Source organism: Stigmatopora nigra, chromosome 11 (assembly GCF_051989575.1).
Source record: "Stigmatopora nigra isolate UIUO_SnigA chromosome 11, RoL_Snig_1.1, whole genome shotgun sequence".
NCBI lineage: Eukaryota > Metazoa > Chordata > Actinopteri > Syngnathiformes > Syngnathidae > Stigmatopora > Stigmatopora nigra.
Genome location: NC_135518.1, coordinates 1,244,002 through 1,271,157, shown reverse-complemented (window position 1 = coordinate 1,271,157; position 27,156 = coordinate 1,244,002). Strand labels below are relative to the sequence as shown.

The window sequence follows — 27,156 nt, the reverse complement described above, 5'->3', positions numbered from 1 at the left end:
AACAATTCCTATTTGAAAAAATAAAAATAAAAATAAATTATGTATATATATATATATATATATATATATATATATATATATATATATATATATATATATATATATATATATATATATATATATATATATATATATATATATATATATATAGTACCCGGAAAAAACCCACGCAGGCCGGGGAGAACACATGTGGACTGACCTCTGTGTGTATATGTTATATATATATATATATATATATATATATATATATACATATATATATATATATATATATATATATATATATATATATATATATATATATATATATATATATATATATATATATATATATATATATATATATATATATATATATATACATATATATATATATATATATATATATATATATATATATATATATATATATATATATATATATATATATATATATATATATATATATATATATATATATATATATATATATATATATATATATATATATATATATATATATATATATATATATATATATATATATATATATATATATATATATATATATATATATATAACATATACACACAGAGGTCAGTCCACATGTGTTCTCCCCGGCCTGCGTGGGTTTTTTCCGGGTACTCCGGTTTCCTCCCACATTCCAAAGGCATTCATGGATGAATGATTAGACACTCTAAATTGCTCCTAGGTATGGGTGTGAGTGTGCATGATTGTCCGTCTGCTTGTGCTCTGCAATCGAGTGGCCACCAAATCAGGGTGTCCCCTGCCTCTGGCCGGAAGTCAGCTGGGTTAGTCTCCAGCATCCCACACGACCCTAGTGAAGATAAAGCAGTTCAGAAAATGAGATGAGACATATTCATACATACATATATGGTTCCTACTTCGCGGAAATTCACTTAATATGGGTGGTTATGGAAGGGATGAAATGCAAAAATCGAGGAAATACTATACAACATCATACAAGCAAGTTTTAAGATAAGCATTCGCTCAAAATAAGTGGTAAAAGGATAGCCTTATGGCCTTAAACACAAACAACCATTAATATACATAGACAAACAGTCAAGCACAAATACTTAATGAAAACATTCACAAGAAGTACTGTAACAAAAAGAATATAGGTGGCTTAACATATCCATAGTTTCTTTTCATTTTGACAATGTGTTGATTTTTTTATGGTTTTCTACCTTTGACCTGATGTTCGGGCCCTCTGCCATGGCTGGCTGCTTCCGGGATGCTAACGTTGTTCCTGTGAATGTACTTAAGGAAAACCTCAGCATTCCTCCTGGCCAGTGTGCATGCCTTAAGAACAGGTAAGATACAAATAAAAGGCAAATATATTTCTCACACATAATACTTAGTAGCCTTTGTCACACACAAGATTAGCACATTCGATTATGTAATCATCAATTTACTAATTTTAGGATTTTATCAATATTGGATTACATTGGATAACTTTATACATCCCGTATTCGGGAAATTTAATTGTCTCAGTAGCAAGAAGGTGAGAATGCAGATACAGGAAAGGAATTTTAGACATAAATAGATATGTAATAACTAAGTTAATAAATAAATAAATACATGAATAAATATATGTTGGGGTTATTCTGGGTAATTTTAAAACTTTAATTGTGTTTTTCGGATTAACGGTTATGCAATTGGATTGAATAGATAACCTTGTAATTGTTTTGATTTGATGTCTTAAATGGGCAGGAGAGAATTCTGTCCTTTAGAATCATCTGTGACGAGGACGAGTCAGGGTGGATTCTCACTTGCAAGATAATGCTGGAAATGCTCAATGTCTTTTTTGCATTGTTTTATATTATATTAAAGTACAACTATTAATGAAACAATATATATATATATATATATATATATATATATATATATATATATATATATATATATATATATATATATATATATATATATATATATATATATATATATATATATATATATATATATATATATATATATATATATATATATATATATATATATATATATATATATATATATATATATATATATATATATATATATATGTGTATGTGTACGTATGTATGTATGTATATATATATATATTAAATATATATATATCTATATTTATATATATATATATATATATATATATATATATATATATATATATATATATATATATATATATATATATATATATATATATATATATATATATATATATATATATATATATACATACATACATACATACATACATACATACATACATACATACATACATACATACATACATACATACATACATACATACATACATACATACATACATACATACATACATACATACATACATACATACATACATACATACATACATACATACATACATACATACATACATACATACATACATACATACATACATACATACATACATACATACATACATACATACATACATACATACATACATACATACATACATACATACATACATACATACATACATACATACATACATACATACATACATACATACATACATACATACATACATACATACATACATACATACATACATACATACATACATACATACATACATACATACATACATACATACATACATACATACATACATACATACATACATACATACATACATACATACATACATACATACATACATACATACATACATACATACATACATACATACATACATACATACATACATACATACATACATACATACATACATACATACATATATATATATATATATATATATATATATATAGAGAGAGAGAGAGACATAGATAGACATTTGATATAGACATTTGTTTTGTCAAAGAGCATGGCAGCTAGCTGATTGGAGGATTGATCTGCGGAAGCGCTCCTTCCTGCAATAAGGGTGCAGCAGTCTATTGCTGAAAGAGCTTCAGAAGGACTCCACAGACTCATGCAGGGGATGGGAGGTGCTGTTGTTGTTGTTGTTGTTGTTGTTGCACTACAAGCGCCTGAGGATTGCCCTCAGATAGCGCTAGAGTTGCCACTGGAACGCGGATTATTTCATCCGGGGGGTAGTCGGAGGTGAGGGGCAGTCAAATGTCTCCGGCTGGATGAAAAACGTAGGGTGCCACGTTCCTTGTTGGCAGCTCTGAGTGGTATTTGTTGGAATTCGCAGGCCGCGGCGAACGACCTCTCAGGAGACACCACGTGAAGGTTTCCAACTTTGTCTCCCGGGAGGTGCTGTCCATGATGGACATCATCCTGGTCAGCATCCTCAGGGGGGAGAGTTGCTTCTGGTCTGGGGGGTCAGGGGAGTGGGGGCAGAACTGAATCTGATAAAGAACTGATTCAGTTCTATGGCCCACTCCCTGTCTCCGGATCTCCCTCACCGTTGCCCCTGGCTCAAAATGGTCCTCAAGCCCCTCCAGACCACTTTGACATTGCCTCTCTGGAGTTGGTTTTCTAGCTTCCACTTGTAGATGGCTTTTCCCTTCCTTATCTCTCTCGTCAGCTCCTTCTGGACCATTTTCAGACTATCTTTCTCCCCAGAACTAAAAGCCCTCTTCTTGTAGTTCAGGAGGGCCCTTAGATCACAGGTGACCCAAGGCTTATTATTGGAGAAACAATGGACCTTCTTGGAAGGTACATGTGAATTGCACAGCACCTCCCAGTCAGTGGCCTCAAAACAGTCCCACAGCACCATGCTGGTCTGCTCGGTCCATCTTTGTATGATCCTCGTGGTAGGTTTTATTTTCCTCACCATAGGGATGTAGGTGGGGATCAGATGGACCAGGTTGTGGTCTGAGTGGCCCAGTGGGGGCAGGGGGACTGAGCTGTATGCCTTCTTTGTGTTGGCATACGGCAGGTCCAGAGTTTTTTGTTCCCTGGTGTAGCACTTCACATACTGAGTGAAGTTGGGGAGAGAAGCCAAGGAGGGGTTAAAATCACCGGAGATAAGAAGGAGAGACTGGGGGTGTGACGTCTGCAGCTGCGACACAGTAGTGTCAAGCAGCTCGCGTGCGACTGCTGCATCGGCGGAAGGAGGTATATATGCAGTTATTACGATAACGTGCGAGAATAAGACGTAAAAATAAAGGATAAAAAAAGCTTTGAAAAAGCTGTAAAAACACAAAATTCAAGTGAGGACTGAGGGAGCTACTGAAACTGGCTGCCACTTGAACTGTGCCTATGATGACATGATGACAGTATTATACCTACACTGATTAAGTTGATTATACTGAATGTTTTAGGGGGAAAAAATAATGGCAAAAGTGTTGTGTAGTTTAGTATAATATCGGACGGACGGACGGACCGTCCGTCCGTCCGTCCGTCCATCCATCCATCCATCCATCCATCCATCCATCCATCCATCCATCCATCCATCCATCCATCCATCCATCCATCCATCCATCCATCCATCCATCCATCCATCCATCCATCCATCCATCCATCCATCCATCCATCCATCCATCCATCCATCCATCCATCCATCCATCCATCCATCCATCCATCCATCCATCCATCCATCCATCCATCCATCCATCCATCCATCCATCCATCCATCCATCCATCCATCCATCCATCCATCCATCCATCCATCCATCCATCCATCCATCCATCCATCCATCCATCCATCCATCCATCCATCCATCCATCCATCCATCCATCCATCCATCCATCCATCCATCCATCCATCCATCCATCCATCCATCCATCCATCCATCCATCCATCCATCCATCCATCCATCCATCCATCCATCCATCCATCCATCCATCCATCCATCCATCCATCCATCCATCCATCCATCCATCCATCCATCCATTCATTCATTCTTTCATTCATTCATTCTTTCATTCATTCATTCATTCGTTCATTCATTCATTCATTCATTCATTCATTCATCCATTCATTCATTCATTCATTCATTCATTCATCCATCCATCCATCCACCCACCCATCCATCATTCATTCATTCATTCATTCATTTTCGCTCATTAGGGTCACGGGGGGTGTTGGAGCCTTTCCCAGCTGACTCCGAGCCAGAAGCGGGGGACACCCTAAATCGGTTGCCAGCCGATCGCAGGCCACAGGCAAACGGAGAACCGTGCACTCACACCCATGACTAGGGGCAATTTAGAGTGTCCAATCAGCCTTTGTTGGGTCTATTCTGTATTACTTTTATAAATTTAGTTGTATTAATTCATTTCTTTGTTAAATCATTCTCTTTCTATTTTCAAAGTGTTGCGAGGTCACGAATAACCTTCAAGTCATCTTTAACCTGGACTGCCTGTTCCAGGATGGTTATACAAACAATCCACCCTATCTGGGTCCTTGAGGCCAGGGCTATTCGGCCCATAACAAAGATATTGTTTCTGCCACGTCCATAACACTCGTGACGCACTTCGGGTTTTTCTTTATGTAATTATTACATGATTCTTAGGTCAAGGAAGGCATAATTGTTCTAATCTAAATGTTGTTTAGGTCTAGTCTCCTGTTTTTGTTATTGGTAAAATACTTTGATTGTTATTGTAGTCCCAGATGTCGTTTTTACTCATACGTGATGGAATGATCAACAACTCTGTAAATTGTTTTGATTCATGGCAATAAGAGTCGTACGAAAACGTCTATTCGGTGAGACGTTCGGAAGTTGTAAGAACTTGCTGAATCTCCCCTTCGGAGGTTTTACCTGTTGTTATCCATTTCTATTTAATTAAATGTCAATAATTGAATAAGATGTCTGCCTGCAGTTATTGATAATTACGGACGAAGGTAATTATTAATGAACCTAACAGCCTACCATGCACATTTTGGAATGTGGGAGGAAACCAGAGTACCCGGAGGAAATCCACAACCCTCTTGAGGTTAAGAGGTGCACAAAATGAACTACTGAATAAGCCTCTTTGGTTTCAGTATATATACTATACATTTAACTACTAAGTAGAATGTAATTAAAATGTCCATTCATTAAATTCCTCTCCAAATGATGAAAATATTTTTAAATTTAGCAAAGGTCATGTAATCTTGTCATGAGCTAAGCCTCAGGAGTGAACTGACCTTGAGAAAGGCTTCTTTCTGTTCAAGGTGTTTGCTGATCAGGGGCATGAGGTGGTCACAGTCAGCTAGGGTTGCCACCTTATCATGAATTCCGCACCAGTCCTCGTCCCGCCGGTACTCCAGCTCCAAGCTCTCCAACACACTACAAACCTGTATGCAGGCGAGGATATTGTAATTTAGTGACATTATAGGTGAGTCAGATCCATGCCAAAATTAAAATATACCTGTTCGGACGTCTTGTAGAAAGCCACCGAGGCATTGACGAGCTTCAGGCGGTCCTCCATCTTAAGCATCAACTGCTGCCAGTGTACAGCTACCTTTTCAGCGCAGCTACGAATGGCCTCTGGGTCATAGTGGCATGCCTGAAGCATCATCTGGAATGATGGGGAGTCAATTATCAATTCTGCAGACGATAATAGGGTTCACTGATCTGAACTTCAAAAAAATTGAGCATACAACAACAGTGGACACAATGCTAAATTTTAGCATTTTATCAATTATGCGACACTTTACTATAATACCAGCCCCACTTACTGGCAGGGGCAGCACTGGGAATTTTTTACAAGTTATTGTCATTTTCAGTATATCGTGTTTTTTTTATATTTTTTATATTTCTAAGTATCCAAATCAAAAATTTCAAAAAATGTAAACATTCACGGTGGAACTCGTAAGCTGAACACCCACTCAGAAAATACCGGAAGACAAGGGACTGTCACTACACTAAGGAGTAGAAGAAAAATGGCGGGCAATGGCTGGTAGCCGTCAATTTTATTCGAAGGAGCTGTCTGAGTGTATTGAACTACAGGGAGCCTTGGTGAGGGTGGATTTTTTTCAGAAATTCAAGCCCCAGACAATCTTACGGCGAACTCCGCCGCCCCTAACCAAAAATAGAGCTTGCTCAGTGGACTGGAAAGCCAGGAGCTGATGGTGGATTTTCCCAGAAATGTTTCAAAGTGCAAGCTCCGGGCAGCAGGCTAACTAACGCTGTTGCTGCTGCCACTGGAACGCGGATTATTTCATCCGGGGGGTAGTCGGAGGTGAGGGGCAGTCAAATGTCTCCGGCTGTATGAAAAACGTAGGGTGCCACGTTCCTTGTTGGCAGCTCTGAGTGGTATTTGTTGGAATTCGCAGGCCGCGGCTAGCGGCCTCTCAGGAGCTGTTGCTGTTGGTGTTGTTGTTGTTGAATCACCCGAGGCGCCTGAGGATAATCCTCAGAAGCGCTAGACTCGCGTGTGGGAGGCTCCGTAGTTCTCCGAAAGAAAGTCCCAGCCGGCGGTGGTAACGGGCATTCTGAAGTGCTGGGCACCGGAGCCAGAGATGTTCGGCCGATTCTTCTTCTTCACCGCAGAGACGGCACCGATCATTTTCGCACTTCCCCGTCAAATGTTGCCATCTTCGGAGGGGGGGATGGTGGCCGGATCGGAATCGGATAAGGAGCCCTTGGTTGGAGGAGGGTGGAGCCAAGTTTTGCCTGCTCATCTGCTATATCATTGCCTGTGAGATTGCAGTGACCGGGGACCCAGATTAGCTGGATCTTTTTGGATGGGGAAAGGCCGCAAATTTGGAGTTTAGGGCAATGGTGGGGGGGTCAAGGTTGTTCAGGGGTTAGGGTTAGGGTTGGGATGGATTGTTTGCAATCCGTGACGATGGAGGCCGAGGTCTAGTCGTCATTCTGCCCGAGCCAGTCAATGGCTGCGTTCAGTGCAGTCTTTTCGGCTTGGTAAGAGCTGCTAAGGGACCCCGTTGGTGCGTGCCAGGAGTGGATTAGGGAGTCTCCTCGGAAGACTGCTACTCCAGCTCCTCCATTCTCCGTACCGTTTTGGGTGAAGCCGTCGGTGTAGATGTATAAGTCCGTTTTATCTAGTGCCGCAATAGTTTTGGTGGCTGCGTGTAACTGTTGGGTGGGGGATGAGGATTTCTGTATGGGTGTAAAATGAATAGGTGGAGGGAGAGGCGGTGGCCACGAGATATTAGGGTTGTATACTGTTTCCGCGCCTGCCGGGATGAGGTTGAGGTTGGTGAGTGTAGGGGTGGTAAGAATTCGCCAGTCACCCCTCTTAAGGCGTTTAGGGCAGGGCGTTTCGAAGAACACTCGCCTGTCATCGTTGGGGGGAGGTGGGACCAGTCGTCCGCCTTTTTCAGGCTGGCTAGTCGTAGGCGGTTGGATAGAGGTGGGAGCTGGGCCTCGTGGAGGACGGCATCAATGGGAGTCGTGCGTAGTTGACCCGTAACGGTCCGTGCCGCGTCTGACTGTGCCCTCTCTAGCTTCTGGATGTTGGTTGAAGAGGCCCATGGTGCCCACGCAGGAGCTCCATATTCTGCGAACGATCTGATGATTGCGATGTAGATCATCCGCATGTCCATAGGTCGCCATCCCCAAGCCGTCCCCGTCAGTTGTCGCAATATGTTGGTGCGTTGCCTCATGACTTGACTCAAGTGCCGTATGTGTTCGTTGAATGTGAGACGGAGGTCATACCGGACCCCTAGGAAGGTAGGGGTTGGGTTGAGCTTGAGTCTGGCACCCCTGACGGTGATGTTAGGGCACCATGAGGATTTGGCAGCGTCCATTGTAAAGAAGGCAACCTCCGACTTGGACGTATTGAGGGTGAGGTGGTTATTCGCAGACCATTGGTGGACTTTGGCGGCCTCGGATTCTAATCCCGTCGCCACTTCTTCTTTGTTACGGCCGCTACAGACCAGCGCCAAGTCATCCGCGTAGCCGGAGACGAGGGTGGTAAACTCAAAGGAGTTAAGCAGGTCGTTGATGTAGATGGTAAAGAGAAGCGGTGAAAACACCGACCCTTGGGGAAGGCCTTCCTTGAACGTGCGGCAGCGTCCTGTAGTACCGTTGACCCTCACGCGTGCCGTTCGGTTGGTGAACCAGGTTTTGATCCACTCAACATACCGGAGAGGAACACCGATCGCCAGCATCTTCTGGAGTAGGTTGGCACGCCACACCTTGTCGTACACTTTGCTGAAGTCGAAGAAAGCAGCAATAGAGCGATGACGCTGCTTAGACTGGAACCCATCCATGACGAATTGGGACAGCCGTAGGCATTGGTCGGTGGTGGAGCCGCCTGCCACGGACTAAGAATGCCCTTCTCCTCCAGCCAGTTGGACAGGCGGTTTACTATGAGTCTTTCCAGGGTCTTGCTAATGGTGGAAGTAAGGGCGATTGGGCGGTAACTTCCGACTAATTGAGGGTCCTTGCCTTTTTTATGGAACGGGATGATCTCCGCCGAGCGCCAGGATTGGGGGCACCATTGGGTGGTCCAGCTGATGTTCAGGATCTGGAGCAGGATATGGTGTGCTTCAGGGGGGAGGTACTTCAACATCTCTGGAGTGATTCCATCTGGGCCAGCAGCTTTGCCTGGTTTCAGTTGGTTGAGGGCTCGGCGGAGTTCATCTTCGGAAAATGGACACTCGGGAAATTGCCGAGGGGAACCCTGTAGTCTATGAGCATCTCTTCGAAGCTCTCGTACAGTCCTCCTACTCGACTTATCACCCTTGCGCCCACTCACCTTTGTGTATTCAATAACGAAAGCCGTTGCCTTGGCCTTGTCAGAGGCGTACTCACGATCGTTATAGATGAGCGTCTTGCTGCCTTTGCTCGATTGTGGTCTCGTCAGAGATTTGACCACCCCAGATGCTTGGTTGGAGTCCCTGGTTTCCGAGATTTTTTGGAGGTGGAGATGCCAAGCCGCACGCTTCGCCTCAGATGTCTTCTCTGCTACCTCTCTGCACAGTTGCAGGTATTGGGATCGGGTAGCCGCATTCAAGTTTCGTCTTAATCGATTCCTCTCCTTTATTAGTTGTTTTAGTGCGTCATTCATCCATGGGATGTTGTTGGGACGAAAAACTTTTTTGGGGACGGCTTCTGCCATCGCCCTTTGGAGGATATCGGTGAATGCCTGGAGAAGCATCTTCGGTTCTGTGCACAGCTCAGCACCAGGGATCTCTCGGATGACAGCCTTCCTATATTTCCCCCAATCACCTTTCTGGAAGTTTGGAGCCACTCTTCGCTTTTCAGCCTCTGTCTTGACCTCCTCTTTCCACTTGACCCGAATTGGAAGGTGGTCTGAAGAGAGTTCGACGATAGGGGTCCAGACGCAGGCTTCCGCTGTGGATGGGTCTGCTAATGTTAGGTCTCGGGTGCTCATGCCGCTTTGATCCAGGTGTCGGGATACTCGTGTGGGTGTGCCGTCATTTAGGAGATTTCTGCCTTGATCTTCAAGCCAGTCGTGGATGGCTTGCCCCCTGGGATCAGTTTGTACTAAGTCGTCCCAGGCAGAGTGGTGGGCGTTGAAGTCTCCGCAGATAAGTCCACGACTTGTAGATAGACACGGTAGCCATGTTGTATGGCTGTTCGGCGGGCCTGCATAAGAGGATGTAACTGGGGGGATATAAAAGTTTGTGAGTGACAGCTGTGATCTTCTTGCAGTGGGAATGAGGATGCGTTGTATTTCCGCTGGGCCCGAGTCGACTGGCGGTGCCAGAGAATACGTGATGCCTTGGCGGACGAATGTGAGTAGTCCACCCCCACGATGGTTTTTCGTTCTACTGAAGGCCCGATCCTGTCGGACGGCGTCGTAGCCAGGAATGGACGGCGTGGGATCCTCTAAGCCCAGTTTTGTTTCTTATAGCAGAAGGACATCACATTTCAGTCTTCTTGCTAGGGCGCTTAGTTCGGTGATTTTTCCTGCAAGTGAGTCACAGTTCCACTGCACAATGGTTAGGTGGGATTGAGAGCAAGGGGGTAGTTGGACCTTTCTGTTATCACCGATATTGGCTGTGTGTGATATGTGGTTGGGTGCAGGTTGAGCACCGCCAGGAGTTTAATCTCCTCATTCTGTCAACTGCGGTTTTGGTTTCAGGGGCGCAGGTGACGTGGAAGCCTCTCTTACAGGAGCTGCAGAAAAGGGCGCACCGGCTGGGTAGTCGGCGTGTGCATATGGGACAGAGGTTATTTGGCGGGGGCTGGTAGACAATTATGGGGGGCACAGGTGTCGTTGTTGCCTGAGGTTGGGCATGCGGTATGATTTGGGACGCATTGCAGTTTGTGCATGTCCAGGTGGGGGATGGCTCATAGCGGCTGATACGGGTGCAGGAGCGATCTGCCCAGTTTGGGCAGGATACACACGGGAGGGGAGCGTTGTTGGCCCCGATGAGACGCTCGCAGATGAAACAATTGTTCCTCGCCGGTGGACTAGAGGGAGGTATGGATGATGTAGGGTTGGGGGCAAGAGATGACGGGGTGGTAAATATGGATGAAGTGGGGACGCTACGTCTAGCCCGTGCCACCCGTGTGGGCGGAGAGAAGCCCAAGCAGATTCTGCAGACGAAGCCTTTTATATCCATTGAATATCGGGACAGGCCGGAGCAGCTCCTGTGGAACCCCCGTCGACAAGTGGTACAGGTGATCGGAGTGTGGTCGCAGCGTATGGTGGTGGCGCACCAGGGGCATTTGGGTCCCGGGTTGCTCTCGATGTCGCCCGCCCTAAGAAGAAGGGACCGGAGATGCAGGACGGGCGATGCAGCTCCGGTCAGGAAAAAGGGGCGCCTCCCACGGCGCGAGTCTGGGTGTGTTGATTGGGATTCGTAGGGCTCCTCCATGAAGAAAGCCCCTCGCGGGGCACCTCGGGAAGGTTCCTGGTCTTTGTCCCGCAACGCTGTTGCTTTTATCTGAAAATAGAGGGCTCTGTGCGGGTGGACGGCTGGATGGCGCGGATGAGCGAAGTATGAATTTAATTTCCCCCAAAACAATGATGCCAATCAAGATGAAGATGAAGGTCTTTGTACTTTGAGAAATTGCAAGAAATGTTCAATATGGCTTGCAGTCCCCAAGATTGATGGCAACACAATCCAAGCCATTGAATATCGCCATCGTCTTACGGTGTCATGTCCCTGTAAAAAAGCATATTTGTACAAAAAAAAAAGAAACAGCGTGTAACTCCCCATCACCAAGTTTCTTGCCTTTGCGAAAACCTCTCGATAAAAGGTCCTCCTGCTGCCCCCTCGGTGCCTCATGAAGATTCCATCAATGATCCAATTCCTACTGAATGACATTGTCAACCCTCGCTGGAGAATCCCAGCTGTCTCCCGGCCAGAGGCGGGGATACCCTAAATCGGTGGCCAGCCGATTGCAGGACATAAGGAGACGGACAACCATGCACACTCACACCCATATCTAGGGGCAATTTAGAGTGTCCAAACAGCCTACAATGCATATTTTGTTTTAATGTGGAAGTAAACCGGACTATCCGGAGGAAAACCCCGAGAACACGCAAACATATATACACACATGAACATGACCTGCATTTGAACCCAGGACCTCAGAGCTGTGAGGCCGAGGACTTACCACTCGCGCCACTGTTGATCTTAAGCACGAAATAATCGAAAAACATGAGAGTGGTGTATGTGTGACGGAACTCACTCGCCAATGTGAGAGGCGCACCCGGAGAAAATGGCAAGTGGTCATGCGTTATCCTATTGTGAGGACATTTGTGTGTGACATTTTCTTAATATTTTGAAGGGGAGACAAAAGAAAACAATCCTAGATAGTTCCTTTTAAAATCTCCGGCTAAAAGGGAAGGTGGAAGCGAGGAGAAAGGAACCAAGCCCGAAGAAAAAAAGTTTTGAAAAATAATACAAAATTAGAATTAAATTTAGTTTAACTTAAGATGTAAGACGCTGTTAGTAGATGTAGTAGATGGTGAATTCCAATCTATAAAAATGTTTTTCCATTGTAATATCCTGTTTTTTTGGTGTGTTTTTCAGAGGGTGGGAAGGAATTAATTTGAATTTAGTTCATTTCTATGAGAAACATTGATTTGAGATACGAGTAAATCGACATTTGAGCTCAGTCCCGGAAAGCATCAAGCTCGTATCTCAGGGTATTACTGTAGCTCATATGATGAGAACTGTAATATTTAATAAATACAGTTCTTGATAATTATACTTGTATATTATTTTTGTATAGGCGCAAAAACATGTAGGATGGTAGTAATAATCCTACTTTGCAATTTTTCGATTATCGCGGCCATGTCTGGTCTACATTATCTGCGATATTCGAGGGATTACTGTATTCAAGAGTTGAGACATTTTTAGGGATAAGACCTTTTAACCAGGTTACATTGAAACGTCATCGGGTGCTGATTTTACTTGTAAAAAGTTGATTAAAAGCTTACCTCTGCGTTCTGCTGGACTTGTAAAGCACTCTGATGGGTCTTCTGGAGCGAGTTAGCATGGAATAGAGACTACATCAGAGAAAAAAAGAATGAATGAGTTTACCAGTTTAATGAATTAATTAATTGAGACAGGGGATGATAGGTATTTGAAGACGTGGATCTACTGCTGTGGATCATGTTTGTTAGTTTGAATTACACATCTGCCATCGTTGAAAATATACAGAAACAAAAAAATGTTAAGTAGAGAAGTGCAAGTTTGTGTAAGAACACACCTCTATCGCCATCCGGAACTGTTCGTGCTCCCTCTGCAGCTGCTCTGCCTCAGACAATGAACTCGCATTCACCATGCTGGCATTCAGCATGGACTCACCATTACGGATCCATCCAAGCACCTTGAGGGAACGAAGAAGAGACGATTAGTAATGTCAATTGCGCGACTATTGGCAAAAAATGTGACATAAAATTAGCAGTTCAAACATGTACTGCTAGACCACAGTAAATGCCCATATATCCATTTAAAATTTTGCTATATATAATTACTGTACACTCAAATTGACACCAAATTACTAATTATTAATTATATGTGACTCACGACAACCATCGAACCGACTGGCCCAGGACAGACAGGTGGGTGGATGTGCCTGTCATCCAATCACATCTCTAACACCAGATGACTCAATGAACACCATCGCAGACCTTCTCAACTAATCCAGAGCTTGACCACGTTGTTGGATTGTCTTGATCAGGTCACTGTTAAGTACCTTTTCGGGCTACATCCTTGTTCGTCTTGCCTGATCCCAAATTTTGTTTTATTGCCATAATACCATAACTATGCCCGTGCGCCTTGTACCTTCGCTTTGGATCCCTCTACAGACCTCACGGCTATTGACCTGCCTGCCAAGTTCTACCCATCTTGTAACTTTGCCACGGACTCTCCTACGGACCTCACGACTCTCGACTCCCAACCACATTCACATATGCCGAGGACCGTAACACAAATTCAGTGAATTAGGTGAAAGAGAGCTTCTGAATGGGCATGTACGGCTGGTCAAGCAAACATATCTTATTTTCTTTCATTTAATCAGGGTAATACATATTTTTCGACTTGGTATTATATAATATTGCGTATTACACCTCTCATCTCTTCTCATCTTTGAACCTGTTTATCCTCACCAAGGTCGTGGGGGTGCTGGAGCCTATCCCGGCTGACTTCAGGCCAGAGACGGGGGACAACCTGAATCGGTGGCCAGCTAATTGCAGGGCACGAGGAGAAATACAACCATTCACGCTCATACTCATACCTAGGGACAATTTAGCGTGTCCAATCAGCCTTCAATGCATGACCATGAATCCCAGAGAAAACCAACGCAAGTGTGGGTCGGGTGGATCGACCTGGATTTGAACCCAGGTCTCCCACTGTGAGTCCGACACACTAACCACTCATTCACCGGGCCGCCAGTGTCGATAAAACTTCATTTAAATGTAATAAATGTAAACAATTATTCAGCTTTCAAAAAGGCCAGATTGTCGGGGTACGCTCGCGAAGCTATTTCCTGCTCTCAACCTGTCCAATAAACTCACTTTTTTGATAATTGTTAACATCTTTTGCTTTTTCTTCGGTTCACTAGATGCACCAAGGGATAGAGAGCGTTTGGGAGGCATCACAAAGGGCTTCACAAAATGTTTATGCTTAGCTTTAGCTTGGCGAGAAGCGTACTGTATAGCACGAGATAAGCGTGGACTGAGAATGGGCATCGGGAGGAGCTTGGGCTACTATAGTGAATGGGCCAAAGGGGAGTCGAGTATTCAGTGAGTATTCCGCTGGCCAATCAGCTTGCGTTTATTCCCGTGATGCTTTGCGCATACGTGCATTCTATGTGTGTTAAAATTTTGTAAAATGATGCAATTACTAATTCTAATTGAATATTTTGTTTCCATATCTTGTAAAATGATGTAATTTATAATTTGAATTTAATATCTTTATTTTTTTCTGAAAAAAAACCCGCAAAGCTCTGAATACGCAGTGGTGGAACCGAAAAGTAGCGAGGGCCAACTGTATATACATACTGCAGCGCTAAAATTTGGTAACATGTCCCTTGGCCATTTTCACTTCAATTCGGCGCTTTTGGTAGCCATCCACAAGCTTTTAGCAAGCTTCTAGATGGATCTTTGACCACTCCTCTTGACAGAATTGGCACAGTTCAGCAAGATTTGATGGCTTTCTGACATGAGCTTGTTTCTTCAGCATTATCCACCATTTTTCAATGGGGTTTAAGTCAGGACTTTGGGAAGGCCATTTCAAAACCTTAATTCAAGCCGGATTTAGCCATTCCATTACCACTTTTATGTGTGTTTGGGGTCATTATCCTGTTGGAACACTCAACTGTGCTCAAGACCTAATCTTCAGGCTGATGACAAAGTTATCTTGAAAAATTTGAAGGTAATCCACCTTCTTCATTTTCCCATTTACTCTCTTTAAAGCACCAGATCCATTAGTATCAAAACAGCCCCACAGCATCATACCACCACCACCGTGCTTAATGGTAGGCGTTGTGTACTTGGGGTTAAAGGCCTCACCTTTTCTCCTCCAAACATATTGCTGGGCATTGTGGCCAAACAGCTCGATTTTTGTTTCGTCTGACCACAGAACTTTCCTCCAGAAGGTTTTATCTTTATCCATGTGATCAGCAGCAAACTTCAGTGGAGCCTTAAGGTGCGGCTTTTGAGGCAAGAGCTTCCTTCTGGCACGGCAGCGTCTCAGTCCATGGAAATGCAAAACACGCTTGACTGTGGACACTGACAACTGAGTTCCAGCAGCTTCTAATTCTTGTCATATCTGCTTTTTGGTGATCTTAAATCTTCACCCTCCTGACCAATTTTCTCTCAGCAGCAGGTAACAGCTTTCGTTTTCTTCCTGATCGTGGCAGTGACAAAACAGTGCCATGCAATTTAAACTTAATAATTGTTTGCACTGTTGCTCTTGGGACCTGCAGCTGCTTTGAAATGGCTCCAAGTGGCTTTCCTGACTTGTTCAAGTCAATGATTCGCCTTTTCAGATCCATGCTGAGCTCCTTTGACTTTTCCATTGTAGCGTTTGTGGTCGAGAAGTCACCAGCTGTAGTAACTCATAATCACTCACAAGAAGTTAAGAGGCCATGCTATGAATCTCATTTCACTGGCGCAACTTTCTAAGTCACCAAAATTGCTATTTTGTGTTGCTGTATGTATATTTTTGAGTTTTCAGTTTTTTACATGTTTTTTACTGTATATATACTGTATTTGATTTGTTTGTATGCATCAACATAGCACCTGCTTTCTGATGTGGAATAAAACACCTGAATGAACAGCATATTAGCTTGGTGGTGCTTTTGTGCATGTGTTATACGTTTCTTTAAGCATTTTTGAAGGGGCGAAAACCGAGGGATTACTGTATTTGACCCAACAGATTTGATCACTTTTTCTGTTAACCCATGATAAAATCATAAAAGAACCAAACTTCCTGAATGTTGTTTGTGAGAAATAAATATCTGATCCTATCACCCTATCAGAGAAAAATCTGAGCTATAGAAATAATTAGAAACTCAAGAGAGCCATGACAATATGCTCTTCACAAGTGTATGTAAACTTTTGACCACAACTGTATAGTGGGCGGCATAGGATAGATTCCCACTTGATGGCAGTGTAATTCTGAGTGCTAATGATTTTCTTTCACTCAGTGTGCGCACGACTGACTGGCAATCAAATGTGGGTGTATTGGCACCTGGTACATTGCAAGTTCTCCCAAATGATGGAGGGGCCTGAAATGTTCATAATAGGTGCATGTTTGCTTTGAGAGATGAAAAATACAATTTAAAAAAAACATCCAGAAACCATAATGTATGATTTGTTTATATTAATAAAATAATTGATAATTTGTATGTGTGATGCAGCTTAACCCTAACCCGCATGCACACAAGCCTGTTAGCTGAGATAAGCTCCAGCATCACCAAGTATGTATCCTTATGATACGAGCACTCCACCTTACATATTTCTCATAAGAGCATTGTCACAAAAGAAAATGAAAATCAGACATAGGCATTGTCGTCATCATTGACTTGACAAAAAGCCTAGTAGTCATCATACCCTCAGCAGCGTATGACGAAATTGTATAGTGCTTCTCCACAAGTTCGTCTTCCCAGGCAAGACACATTTATTTATGACATATTCATACTTGTTAGCTCTGCGCCTTGAGCGCCATCAATCCTGCGACTGCAAGTTGCCTCACCGATGCCAACAGGAATAAGATGGATCACTTACCTCTCTCAGTCTTTATACTTACCATCACTCAGTCAGCCTGTGGAAGGCAGATCCACACCAAACGAACTTCCTGTTACTTCATTGCGACTCAATTTCAGAGAAGGGATTTGTGTTGTCGTCACGTCACGTATTGCTGCAGGTTCAGAGTCCTGATGGCTGTTGGGAAAAAGCTGTCCTTGAGCCTGTGTGTACGTGCTTTGTAGGACCTGTAGCGTCTGCCAGATGGAAGCAACTGGAACATGCCGTGTCCAGGATGGTATGGGTCCCCAACAATGGACCCGGCTCTTCTGAGGTACCGGGGGTTGGCAATGTCTTCTAGTGATGGCAGAGAGCAGCCGACGGTCTTCTGGGCAGTGTTTATCACCCTCTGCATGGCTTTTTTGTCTGTTGCCGTGCTTCCGGCATACCACACTGTAATGCCGTAATGCCGTAAGTCAGGATGCTCTCCACAGTGGCTCTGTAGATGGTTGCCAGAAGCTTGGTGTCCAATTTGTCCCTTCTCAGTACCCTGAGAAAGTGGAGTCGTTTCTGGGCCTTCTTCACTACCACTGTGGTGTTTGTAGACCAGGAGAGCCTATCCGTGACATGGACTCCCAGAAATTTGAAGGATTGGACCCTGTCTACACATACACCGTTAATGAGGAGTGGGGCCAGGTCCGTGCTGCGCTTGCGAAAGTCCTGGATAATTTCTTTAGTCTTTGGGGTATTTAGTGTAAGATTGTTCGCCGAGCACCAAAAAGACAGTTTGTCGACCTCGTCTCTGTAATACTGTATTTATTCAGGATGCCGCCCGGGTGTATAGAATGCACAATAAAAATTGTTGAATATTACAATTTCTCGCATATAAGCCGCCACCTGAATCACAATTTTCACCACCCTATACATGGTTTTAATAGAGTACAAATGTGTTATTTTGAAGGGAATATCTTAAGAAAAACCACCGGACGTTGTATTTCTGAGGTACTGTATGAATAAAAAGCACATTATTAGGGTCAGTAATCTTAATGAAGTTAATATGCCTGTCTTTCTAAATGCAAAATATCAAATTACTTAATTTTGAAAAAGAAATAAGTCTATGTTGCTGAGAACGAGATGCTTATAAAAGAAAGAAATTACAATTTTCCTCCCAGAATTTTAAGATGTTGCAGCGACTAATGTCGAAATATCTCTATTTTTCAATGGTTCTAATTACTGCAGTAGTTGAGACTTTCAAACAAGAAAAAAAGAAAAAAAATCAAAGCGGAATTATGTTTTATTTCATAATCACAAGTACAATCATTTCCTTTCAAAATCGAAGTGACATAAACACAACCAGGAGCTGTGTCCTTAGCGGTATAGCGTTCACCAAGTCTCTGGGTACAATAATGGATTATATATTTTGTTTGGCGTTTTTATTTGTTTATCTGTTCTCGATTTTGAAATAAATGACCGTATCGGCCGCATTGCCTTGCATTATGGCAGGGGTGGCCAACCCGCGGCTCGCAAGCCGCATGCGGCTCTTTGCCCGGTTTCATGCGGCTCTTACGTCCATATCAAAGTTTGTATTTGTGTTTTATTTTTATTTGCGTGTGCGCTTCGCTTGAGTTCAATACGGTATTTTCGTCCAATGCGCATGTGCTCGGGATGAAAATACCTCAAAGTTTCCCAGTAGGAGCAAGGTCATTTAAGTAAACGTTTTTAACAGAGTGGGAGAGCTCCCGTGAACCAGAAGCGACAATGAACAGCGTCGCGCACACACAAAGTATCCCAAAGATCGAGCGTCGGCTGAAAAAGCCACACCCCCTGCGAGGCAGACCAAGGCGAGAGTGCTCAGCCGGGAGCAGCCAATAGGAGAGTGAGGCGTACACCACGTGGTGGGCGCGCTACTTAAAAGCCATTCATAATAAATGAGAGCTCACAAGGAGCGAATGTTGCGCAAAAATAGGCTCTAATTTTATGCCAGAAGTCCCACTAAGTAACATGCATAGCAAAAGAAAAACGCTATTGTAAATTATTATATTTTTGTTTGTGGACTTGGTTGAACTGAGAGTTTGTCTGTGTGAGACAGTGCACACAATGTTCATTGTTGATAATGACTGGCCTGTGCTGTTAGTGCTGTAGCAGTCAATTTATGTCATTACTATGCTGGTGTGTGACATTTACAATAAATCTGGCTGAGCAAAGGTATGTGTATGATGTGGCTCTTTGTGGTAAAACAGTAAAAAATGTGGCTCTTTGCGGTACCACAGTAAAAAATGTGGCTCTTGGTCTCTGACTGGTTGGCCACCCCTGCATTATGGTGTCATGGCACTATGGTGTTGTGGCGTTTTGTCGTTGTTACCTTGCAGTTTCGTGCATGTTGTCTTTTTATGTGCATATAAGCCGTACCCTCGATTGAGTCATCATTGTTTTTTTCTGACAAATGCGGCTTATATGCGAGTAAATATAGTGAGTCTTATTGTATGAGCTAATTTTGACCATGTGAGTGAAATCATGAAATGCCACTCTCTTGCTTAGTTTTCCAAGTCCCTCACCACCCAACAGAGGGCATGCAAACTGTCTTTTGCTTTGTCCCTCCAAAGTAAACGAGCATCTTTCATCGATAAAATTGCCCACCTGCCGCCTATTCACCTTGTCTCCTTGAATAGAATTTTGAATTGAAGTACATCTGAATTAATTGTGCTTACAAGGGAACAATACACATCTAGCCCAGTTTACTTACACCAAGACTTTTATTTTGTCCAGATTATGCTATTGTTTCCTTAAATATTAAGGTGTATGTATGGCTGTCCGTCCTCTGCACGGCTGTCTTTTTATGATTCAATGTACATTTTCATGCGCTTCCTTGTGTTAAGGCTTCTACCCACTTTCCCCAGAACTATATTACCACCGGAGTTTTTATGTGATTACAAGTTGGACGTTAGATGGGTGGATTGGCCACGCCTGGAGACAATTAACATCAGCAACTTCAAAAGTCAGCCCACCTCTTTGCCCGATCATCTCGTCTGTTTCCTCCATCAGTTGCATCATTGATTTTCTATCAATACCTTAATTCTGGCTCACGACCTCTTGCGCTTGCACCAGGTGCTTCCCGTTGGATTCCCAATCCTGTAATCCTCTCCGCCCTCAAGATCACATTTCCCAAATGCCAACCGTGATCTATGCGACTCAGTCTCAGCACCTCCACCACCCTGCAGCAGTACACTGAAGCTTCAGGAACATGAAGTGAGACAGGTATTGCGGACTGTGAACACCAGGAAGGCCGCTGGCCCTGACGGAGTACCTGGGAAGGTGCTCAAAGCTTGTGCTGACCAGCTGACTGGTGTTTTCACTGAGATTTGCAATTTTACCCTGCAACAATCCATCATCCCATCCTCCCTGAAATATTCCATCATTATACCTGTCCCTAAAAAGCAAATCCATTGACAGCCTGAATCATCATAGGCTTTTTTCACTCACGGCTGTGATCATGAAGTGGTTTGAAAAGTTGGTCGCCCGCCATATTAGGGATACAAACATTCCCTCAGTTGACCCTCACCAGTTTGCTTATAGAGCAAATAGGTCCACTGAGGACCCATCGCTGTAGCTCTACACACACTATTGAGCTTTTCATTGACTATAGCTCAGCCTTCAACACTATAACACCGGACATTCTGGCTGAAAAACTCTCCCACCTTGGACTATCCTCTTCCATATGCTGCTGGATAAAGAACTTCTCCTCCAACCGACCACAAATTGTTAGACTTGGTCCCCACCTTTCTTCCTCCATTACACTGAGCACTGGCTCTCCTCAAGACTGTGTACTGAGTCATTTTCTGTACTCCCTGTACACCGACCCACCAGTCTAGCTCCATCATCAAATTTGCCGATGACACCACTGTGGTCAGACTCATCTTAGGAGGGGATCAGGTGGCCTACAGAGATGAAGTCAACAAACTGTCTTCATGGTGTTTGGTGAACAATCTCACACTGAACACCACGAAAACTAAAGAAATAATCCTGGATTTTCGTAAACGCAGCACAGATCTGGCTCCACTCCTTATGAATGGAGTATGCATTGACAGGGTCCAGTCCTTCAAATTCCTGGGGGTCCACGTCACGGACAAGCTCTCCCAGTCTACCAACACCACGGCAGTGGTGAAGAAGGCCCAGAAACGAGAAACTGAGTGTCCTCAGGAGGAACAATTTGGACACTAAACCTTTGGTAACCTTCTATAGAGCCACTGTGGAGAAAATCCTGGCATACTACATAACAGTGTGGTACTCTGGAACCATTGGGAAAAAGACAAAAAAGACAGACAAAAAGGCCATGCAGGAAGTGATCAACACTGCCCAGAAGATATGCTCTTTGCCCTCACTGGAAGACATTGCCAGCCCTCGCTACCTCAGCAGAACCATACCACCCTTGTCACAACCTGTTCCAGCTGCTGCCTTCTTGCAGATGCTACAGGTCTCTACAAAGCACGGACAAATAGGCTTAAGAACTGTTTTTTTCCCACAGCTTTAAGGACTCTGAACTTGCGGTAGCACGACAAACAATCCCTTCTGTGCAATAACTTCGGGGTCAGGTAACAAGAAGGATGTTGGGCGGTGATCTGCCTCCTGCTGGCTGACTGAAAGTAAGTGAGCAGATAGTGAGGAGGCTCTTGCTCTCCAGTTTGGTGTTTTGTTTACTCGGTCTTGCCGTTGTCTGCTGGTATCTGTGTGGCAATGCCTTTTCTGCAGTCGCCGGGATTTGGTTGTTGTCGGGGGAGATGCCATGCATCCATCACGGGAGATTGCCAACAATTAACCACCGGGATCTCCGTGGAAAGTAATAATATCTTAGATTAGGCATTGTTTTAGTATTTACCTTAACAGGATGTGATTCTTATGTTTTTATTTTACCTATTTTTGGTTTTTTGCACGGAAAAAGCACTTTGTGGATTAGCACCACCAATTTCGTCATGCGCAGCTGTGTATGATGACAAATAGGCTTTTGATGATTCAATGATGATGATAAAGCCTATGTCTAAATGGAACGGAACGGACCCCTTTCCTCGGATTCATACTCACCTAAAAAAATATTGCATCTCTTCGCTAACCATGTTTCAAGTGTGTCTGCTTTGGTATCCCCTTCGTACCACAAATTCTAACAACTTGGAGCTTTGTGTTAACAAATAAAACTACCTAATCATATATTTAGATCAGGATTGGAAGAAGTGAAAGAATTGAAGACATTGGACTATTGTTGTATTTTTGCCATACAGACGCTCCCCTACTTACGAACACGTACAGTTCCGTTGAAAATGTTCAAATTGGAGTTGTTTCAGTGCTAAATTTTTTATAATAATTCATGTTTAAGGCCTATATAAGTATATAGGTTTATATAAGTGTATTTGTATGTTTAAGGCTTGTATACGTAACCAGCATTGGTTTGTACTGAAAAAAAACATTTAATAAAATAAAGAGAATACATACAGTACTGTATACATACATTAGAGGTATGAAGAGAGATTTACGAAAAACTGGCCGAAAGAAGCTATCTAATGACAATTGCACAGTTTTCTTCTTTTTTTCAACATAAATGCGGTAGCACTGTATGGCATCATTTGATTGATTTGTAACCTTTGTGCAACGTTCAATATTTGAGTCCTGCAGCTCGATCTTTCTGTTTATAAATGGTACTTACTGACGGTCGAACAATTCAAGTTGTATTCCCGTGCAACGCTAACAGCTTTCTTACGCGCATCAAGCTTCTTAATTATTGCCACTTTCATTTCAAATGAATTTCAAATGAATTGCCTCTTCCTTGCACCTCCCCTCATTAGAAGCATTTCGCTTTTCACCAACCATATTGAATAATGGATGCACGAGATATTTAATGATAGAAATGAAAAAGGTTCTATGCGCACTGGAGATACGTCACGCACCTCTGCATTTCAACGAACTGGGCAGAGGAAGGTAGATGCTGGGTGAGCAAACTCACAGCGCCAGGCATCAGTATTAGTGGCGGAAAGAAGCACTACTCGGAAAAAGATGCGCAATACAAAATCGAACTCGCAAATTTTTTTCGACAAACGCAATTTGCAGAAATGTTCGTATGTACCGTTTGTTCGTAAGTTGAAAGTTCGTAAGTAGGGGTGCGTCTATATAGGCTAATCAATAATTCACTGGCCTCCGACTGAAACGGCAGTAGTCTTGTTCTTATACCTTTGCACATACAATCCAGAACCACTTTACTAATGCAAAGCACATAAAAACATTAAATTTCTTCATTGTGACAATAATTTATGCTCATGTGTACCTCTTTGACCTCGACCTGCAAGTGACGCAGTTGCAGGCTTTGCTCTAATCTTGAATGCGTATGTTGAGCACTTAGCTCCAGTTCTTGTTGCTTCTCGTGCAGCAATTCCAGGAGCTCTTGAACCTGAGAGGCCAAATCCATGTCCTTCTCCCCCGTCAACTCAATGCCTGGCAGACACAATTGTCACACTTGGTTTTATTGCATTGGTTGGCATCTCATAATGGCAACAGAATGATTCCTTATATTCTAGAATTTTTAGCTATGAATTTCCGTTAAACTGAATTTATTTTTTCAAAATTAGGCTGAGACGCTAGTTTCACTTCCAACAGTTCCTTGCACTTGGTCCAATTTCCATGAGGAAACTCTTGTTGTCATCTGGGACACAGAATTCTAAAATTACTTGATATACAATAGCATACTGACTTATAACTATTCTATTTCTTGGAAAGATTTGTGTTTTTTTTAGTTTTCTCCACTATAACACAACAGAATACTGAAATTCTGTTGTTGGGGTTTTTGGGGGGTCAAATTTCGAAATAAGCTTCTTTCTGCTGGAATGCACTTGATCGAAACAATTACTATTCCTATATGTGAAATCAGCTAGGGGAGGTGTGCAGATGAGAAGACGGAATCATTGGAGGGATACACACGCTCAATGACTAGCAAGGGATTTCAGAATAAAATTAATATAAATGAATAAATAAAACAGTTCAGAAAGATATGCAGGAAACAATAAAGCACAAGGAGAAGAACTACACAACTGGAAACAATTTAAGGAGAAAAAACATTTGAACAAATACAAAAAAAGGGCAAAATATGTCTGTTAAGAACTGTATTGAGTATTATGTATATGTGAGTATGTGAGTATTATTTGGCCAAAAAGGCTTTATAAGATAGAAATTTAATTTAATTGGTTCCAATTATCCCAAAAAATGAGGCAATTGGTTTCCTTCAAAAGATACACATGAAACATCACTGGAGCCTACCTGAGGCTTGCACCTCCATGATGTACTGATGCAAGTCTTGTCCCTGTTGCATCACTTCATAGGTCATGTTGTTCATGGCTGCTTTCCTCTCGGCGTGTCTCTTTAGCCTTTGCTCGGCCAAGCCAATGTCCTCTGCACCGCCAGAAGAAGCGTTGCTGCTCCCACTGCTACCGACGCTGCTACCGCCGCTGCTACCGCCACTGCTACCGCCACTGCTACCGCCACTGCTACCGCCACTGCTACCGCCACTGCTAAAGCCACTGCTACCGCCACTGCTACCGCCACTGCTACCGCCACTGCTACCGCCACTGCTACCGCCACTGCTACCGCCACTGCTACCGCCACTGCTACCGCCACTGCTACCGCCACTGCTACCGCCACTGCTACCGCCACTGCTACCGCCACTGCTACCGCCACTGCTACCGCCACTGCTACCGCCACTGCTACCGCCACTACAGCTGTTGCTGCTCGAACGCTCCGCGTCGTTCATCTGACGAGACAGGTCCTCGTTCCATGCGTCCAACTCTGCCGTTACCTAAGAAAACAGATCACTTAAATGCTTGTATCAGCAAGATTGTATGCATTAAAAGTTGTAGTATATTAACAGTCATTAGAGCAACCAGAAGACTAAAATGGTCTTTAGCCTAAACTACCGTATTTTCTGGCATATATGCCGTATTTTTCGCATAAAAAAATGATGACTGAATCGAGGGTATATGTGCACAAATTTGACCTGACATGCATGAAACTGCATGGTGCCAAAGATGAAAGGCCATAATGCATGACAATGCAGCCAATACGGTCATTTAAGAAAAATATCTTGCATAAAATGTGAAAAAAAACGTTTTTACTTGTGCCTGCCATTGCTCGCTCATCATACCTTGGGATGGCAAACTACACCGCTATGGATACACTTCCTGGTTGTACTGCTCACGTGACTTCCTTTTTAAACTTGTCTATGTGCAGGCAACACCCTTTAGGAATGTGTAATCCAGCACACAATCCTTTGAAAATCATACAGTATCTCAGAAATACCACGGGCGATGATTTTTCTTCAGATTTTCCCTTCAAAGTAACACATTTGTACTCCCTATTAAAAAAATTAATATGGAGATACAAATTGTAAATACGAGAAAAAATGTAAAATTCAATGATTTTAAGGCAATTTTAAGGGTAGAGCAAATACACGGAGGCGGCTAATATGCAAGAAAATACGGTAATGATGCTTAACCCATGGATCACGGATGTCTGCCATCAAACATCAGGATAATTCATCAAGATGAATTTTAAACCATTTTCCTATGAAGCTGTGAGCACATTTTTCTACAGAAACATAATTGTTTGTAATTGTGATGTGAGTAGATGAGATAAGAACTTTATTTCATCCCGTATTTGGGAAATTTCCTTGGGTACAGTAGCAGGGCAGTAGCAAGCACAGCCTTAGCCACACGACGGGTGGAATCGACTCTCCAAAGTCGCAAAACAACAAAGTAAAAAGCCCAACGTACCAGGCAAATTATATGGTAAAGCATTAAGAAATATTAAAATATATTTAAAAAAAGATAGAAAAGCAGCGAAGACTTGTCTTGGACACATTGATTCTTACTTTACAATCTTCCTACCCTCTTTGGGCTAGGGTCAGTCAGTTTGAACACAGATAGAATATGCATGCTTGTTATTCATTGTTTTTGGACATTATGCTTCAATTTTGTGTTTACCATATTTTTTTGTACAAAATTGGGACTTTGACCAATTTTAAAGTGTTTGGTCAGTTGTTGTGTGAGGACCATGGAACGAATGAGAAAATCAACATAAATTGCTGCTCTTACGAAATTTTCAACTTACGAAAAAAGTTCTGGAACCAATTCATTTCGTAAGCAGAAGTACGGCTTTATTACTATTAGTACTACTTTATTTTTTTTTTACGACAAAATTGACTATGCACATTCGACACATCCAGAATAGATGCTAAACATCACTTAAGAGCTACATTCAACGTTAAAAAAAACAAATTAAAGAGTGCATTAGTGAAATAAGAAGGGAAATTATTGTTACCTCGATGGTGTACTGCTCAAAAACGTGTAACTGTAGGAAGATGTCGAGTTTGATTTTACGCTCGTGGAAGAGCTCTTCCATCTGACCTTGAGCTTCATCCATCTGCTGCAACACTCCCTGGATGTGAGCGATGGAACTGCAATGTGGTGTCTTGTTGGTTGACATGGCTGCATCTCTACACCAGCACAACATTTGTAAAAATATCACCCAAAAAATATGCAATTCCTATGGGCATTTTTTAAATAGCCTTGGGGGCTATTTTAACAGAATACAGACAAATGGGAATATCGAGGAGTTGTAGAGCGTTATAAT

The 27,156-nt window shown here is 42.7% G+C and overlaps 1 protein-coding gene across 1 annotated transcript in view; it reads right to left on the bottom strand.

The window, feature by feature from the left end:
- The window catches only part of kalrna (kalirin RhoGEF kinase a), a 201,911-nt gene that overhangs the window by 115,199 nt on the left and 59,556 nt on the right, over window positions 1-27,156 (bottom strand). The window contains exons 18-25 of the mRNA XM_077728636.1: window positions 26,845-27,019; window positions 24,790-25,324; window positions 23,804-23,970; window positions 13,515-13,634; window positions 13,243-13,311; window positions 6,280-6,429; window positions 6,056-6,205; window positions 1,188-1,302 (exon numbers count right to left, since the gene is read on the bottom strand). Coding sequence (XP_077584762.1) covers window positions 1,188-1,302; window positions 6,056-6,205; window positions 6,280-6,429; window positions 13,243-13,311; window positions 13,515-13,634; window positions 23,804-23,970; window positions 24,790-25,324; window positions 26,845-27,019 — 1,481 coding nt within the window. The remainder of the gene's footprint in view (window positions 1-1,187; window positions 1,303-6,055; window positions 6,206-6,279; window positions 6,430-13,242; window positions 13,312-13,514; window positions 13,635-23,803; window positions 23,971-24,789; window positions 25,325-26,844; window positions 27,020-27,156) is intronic.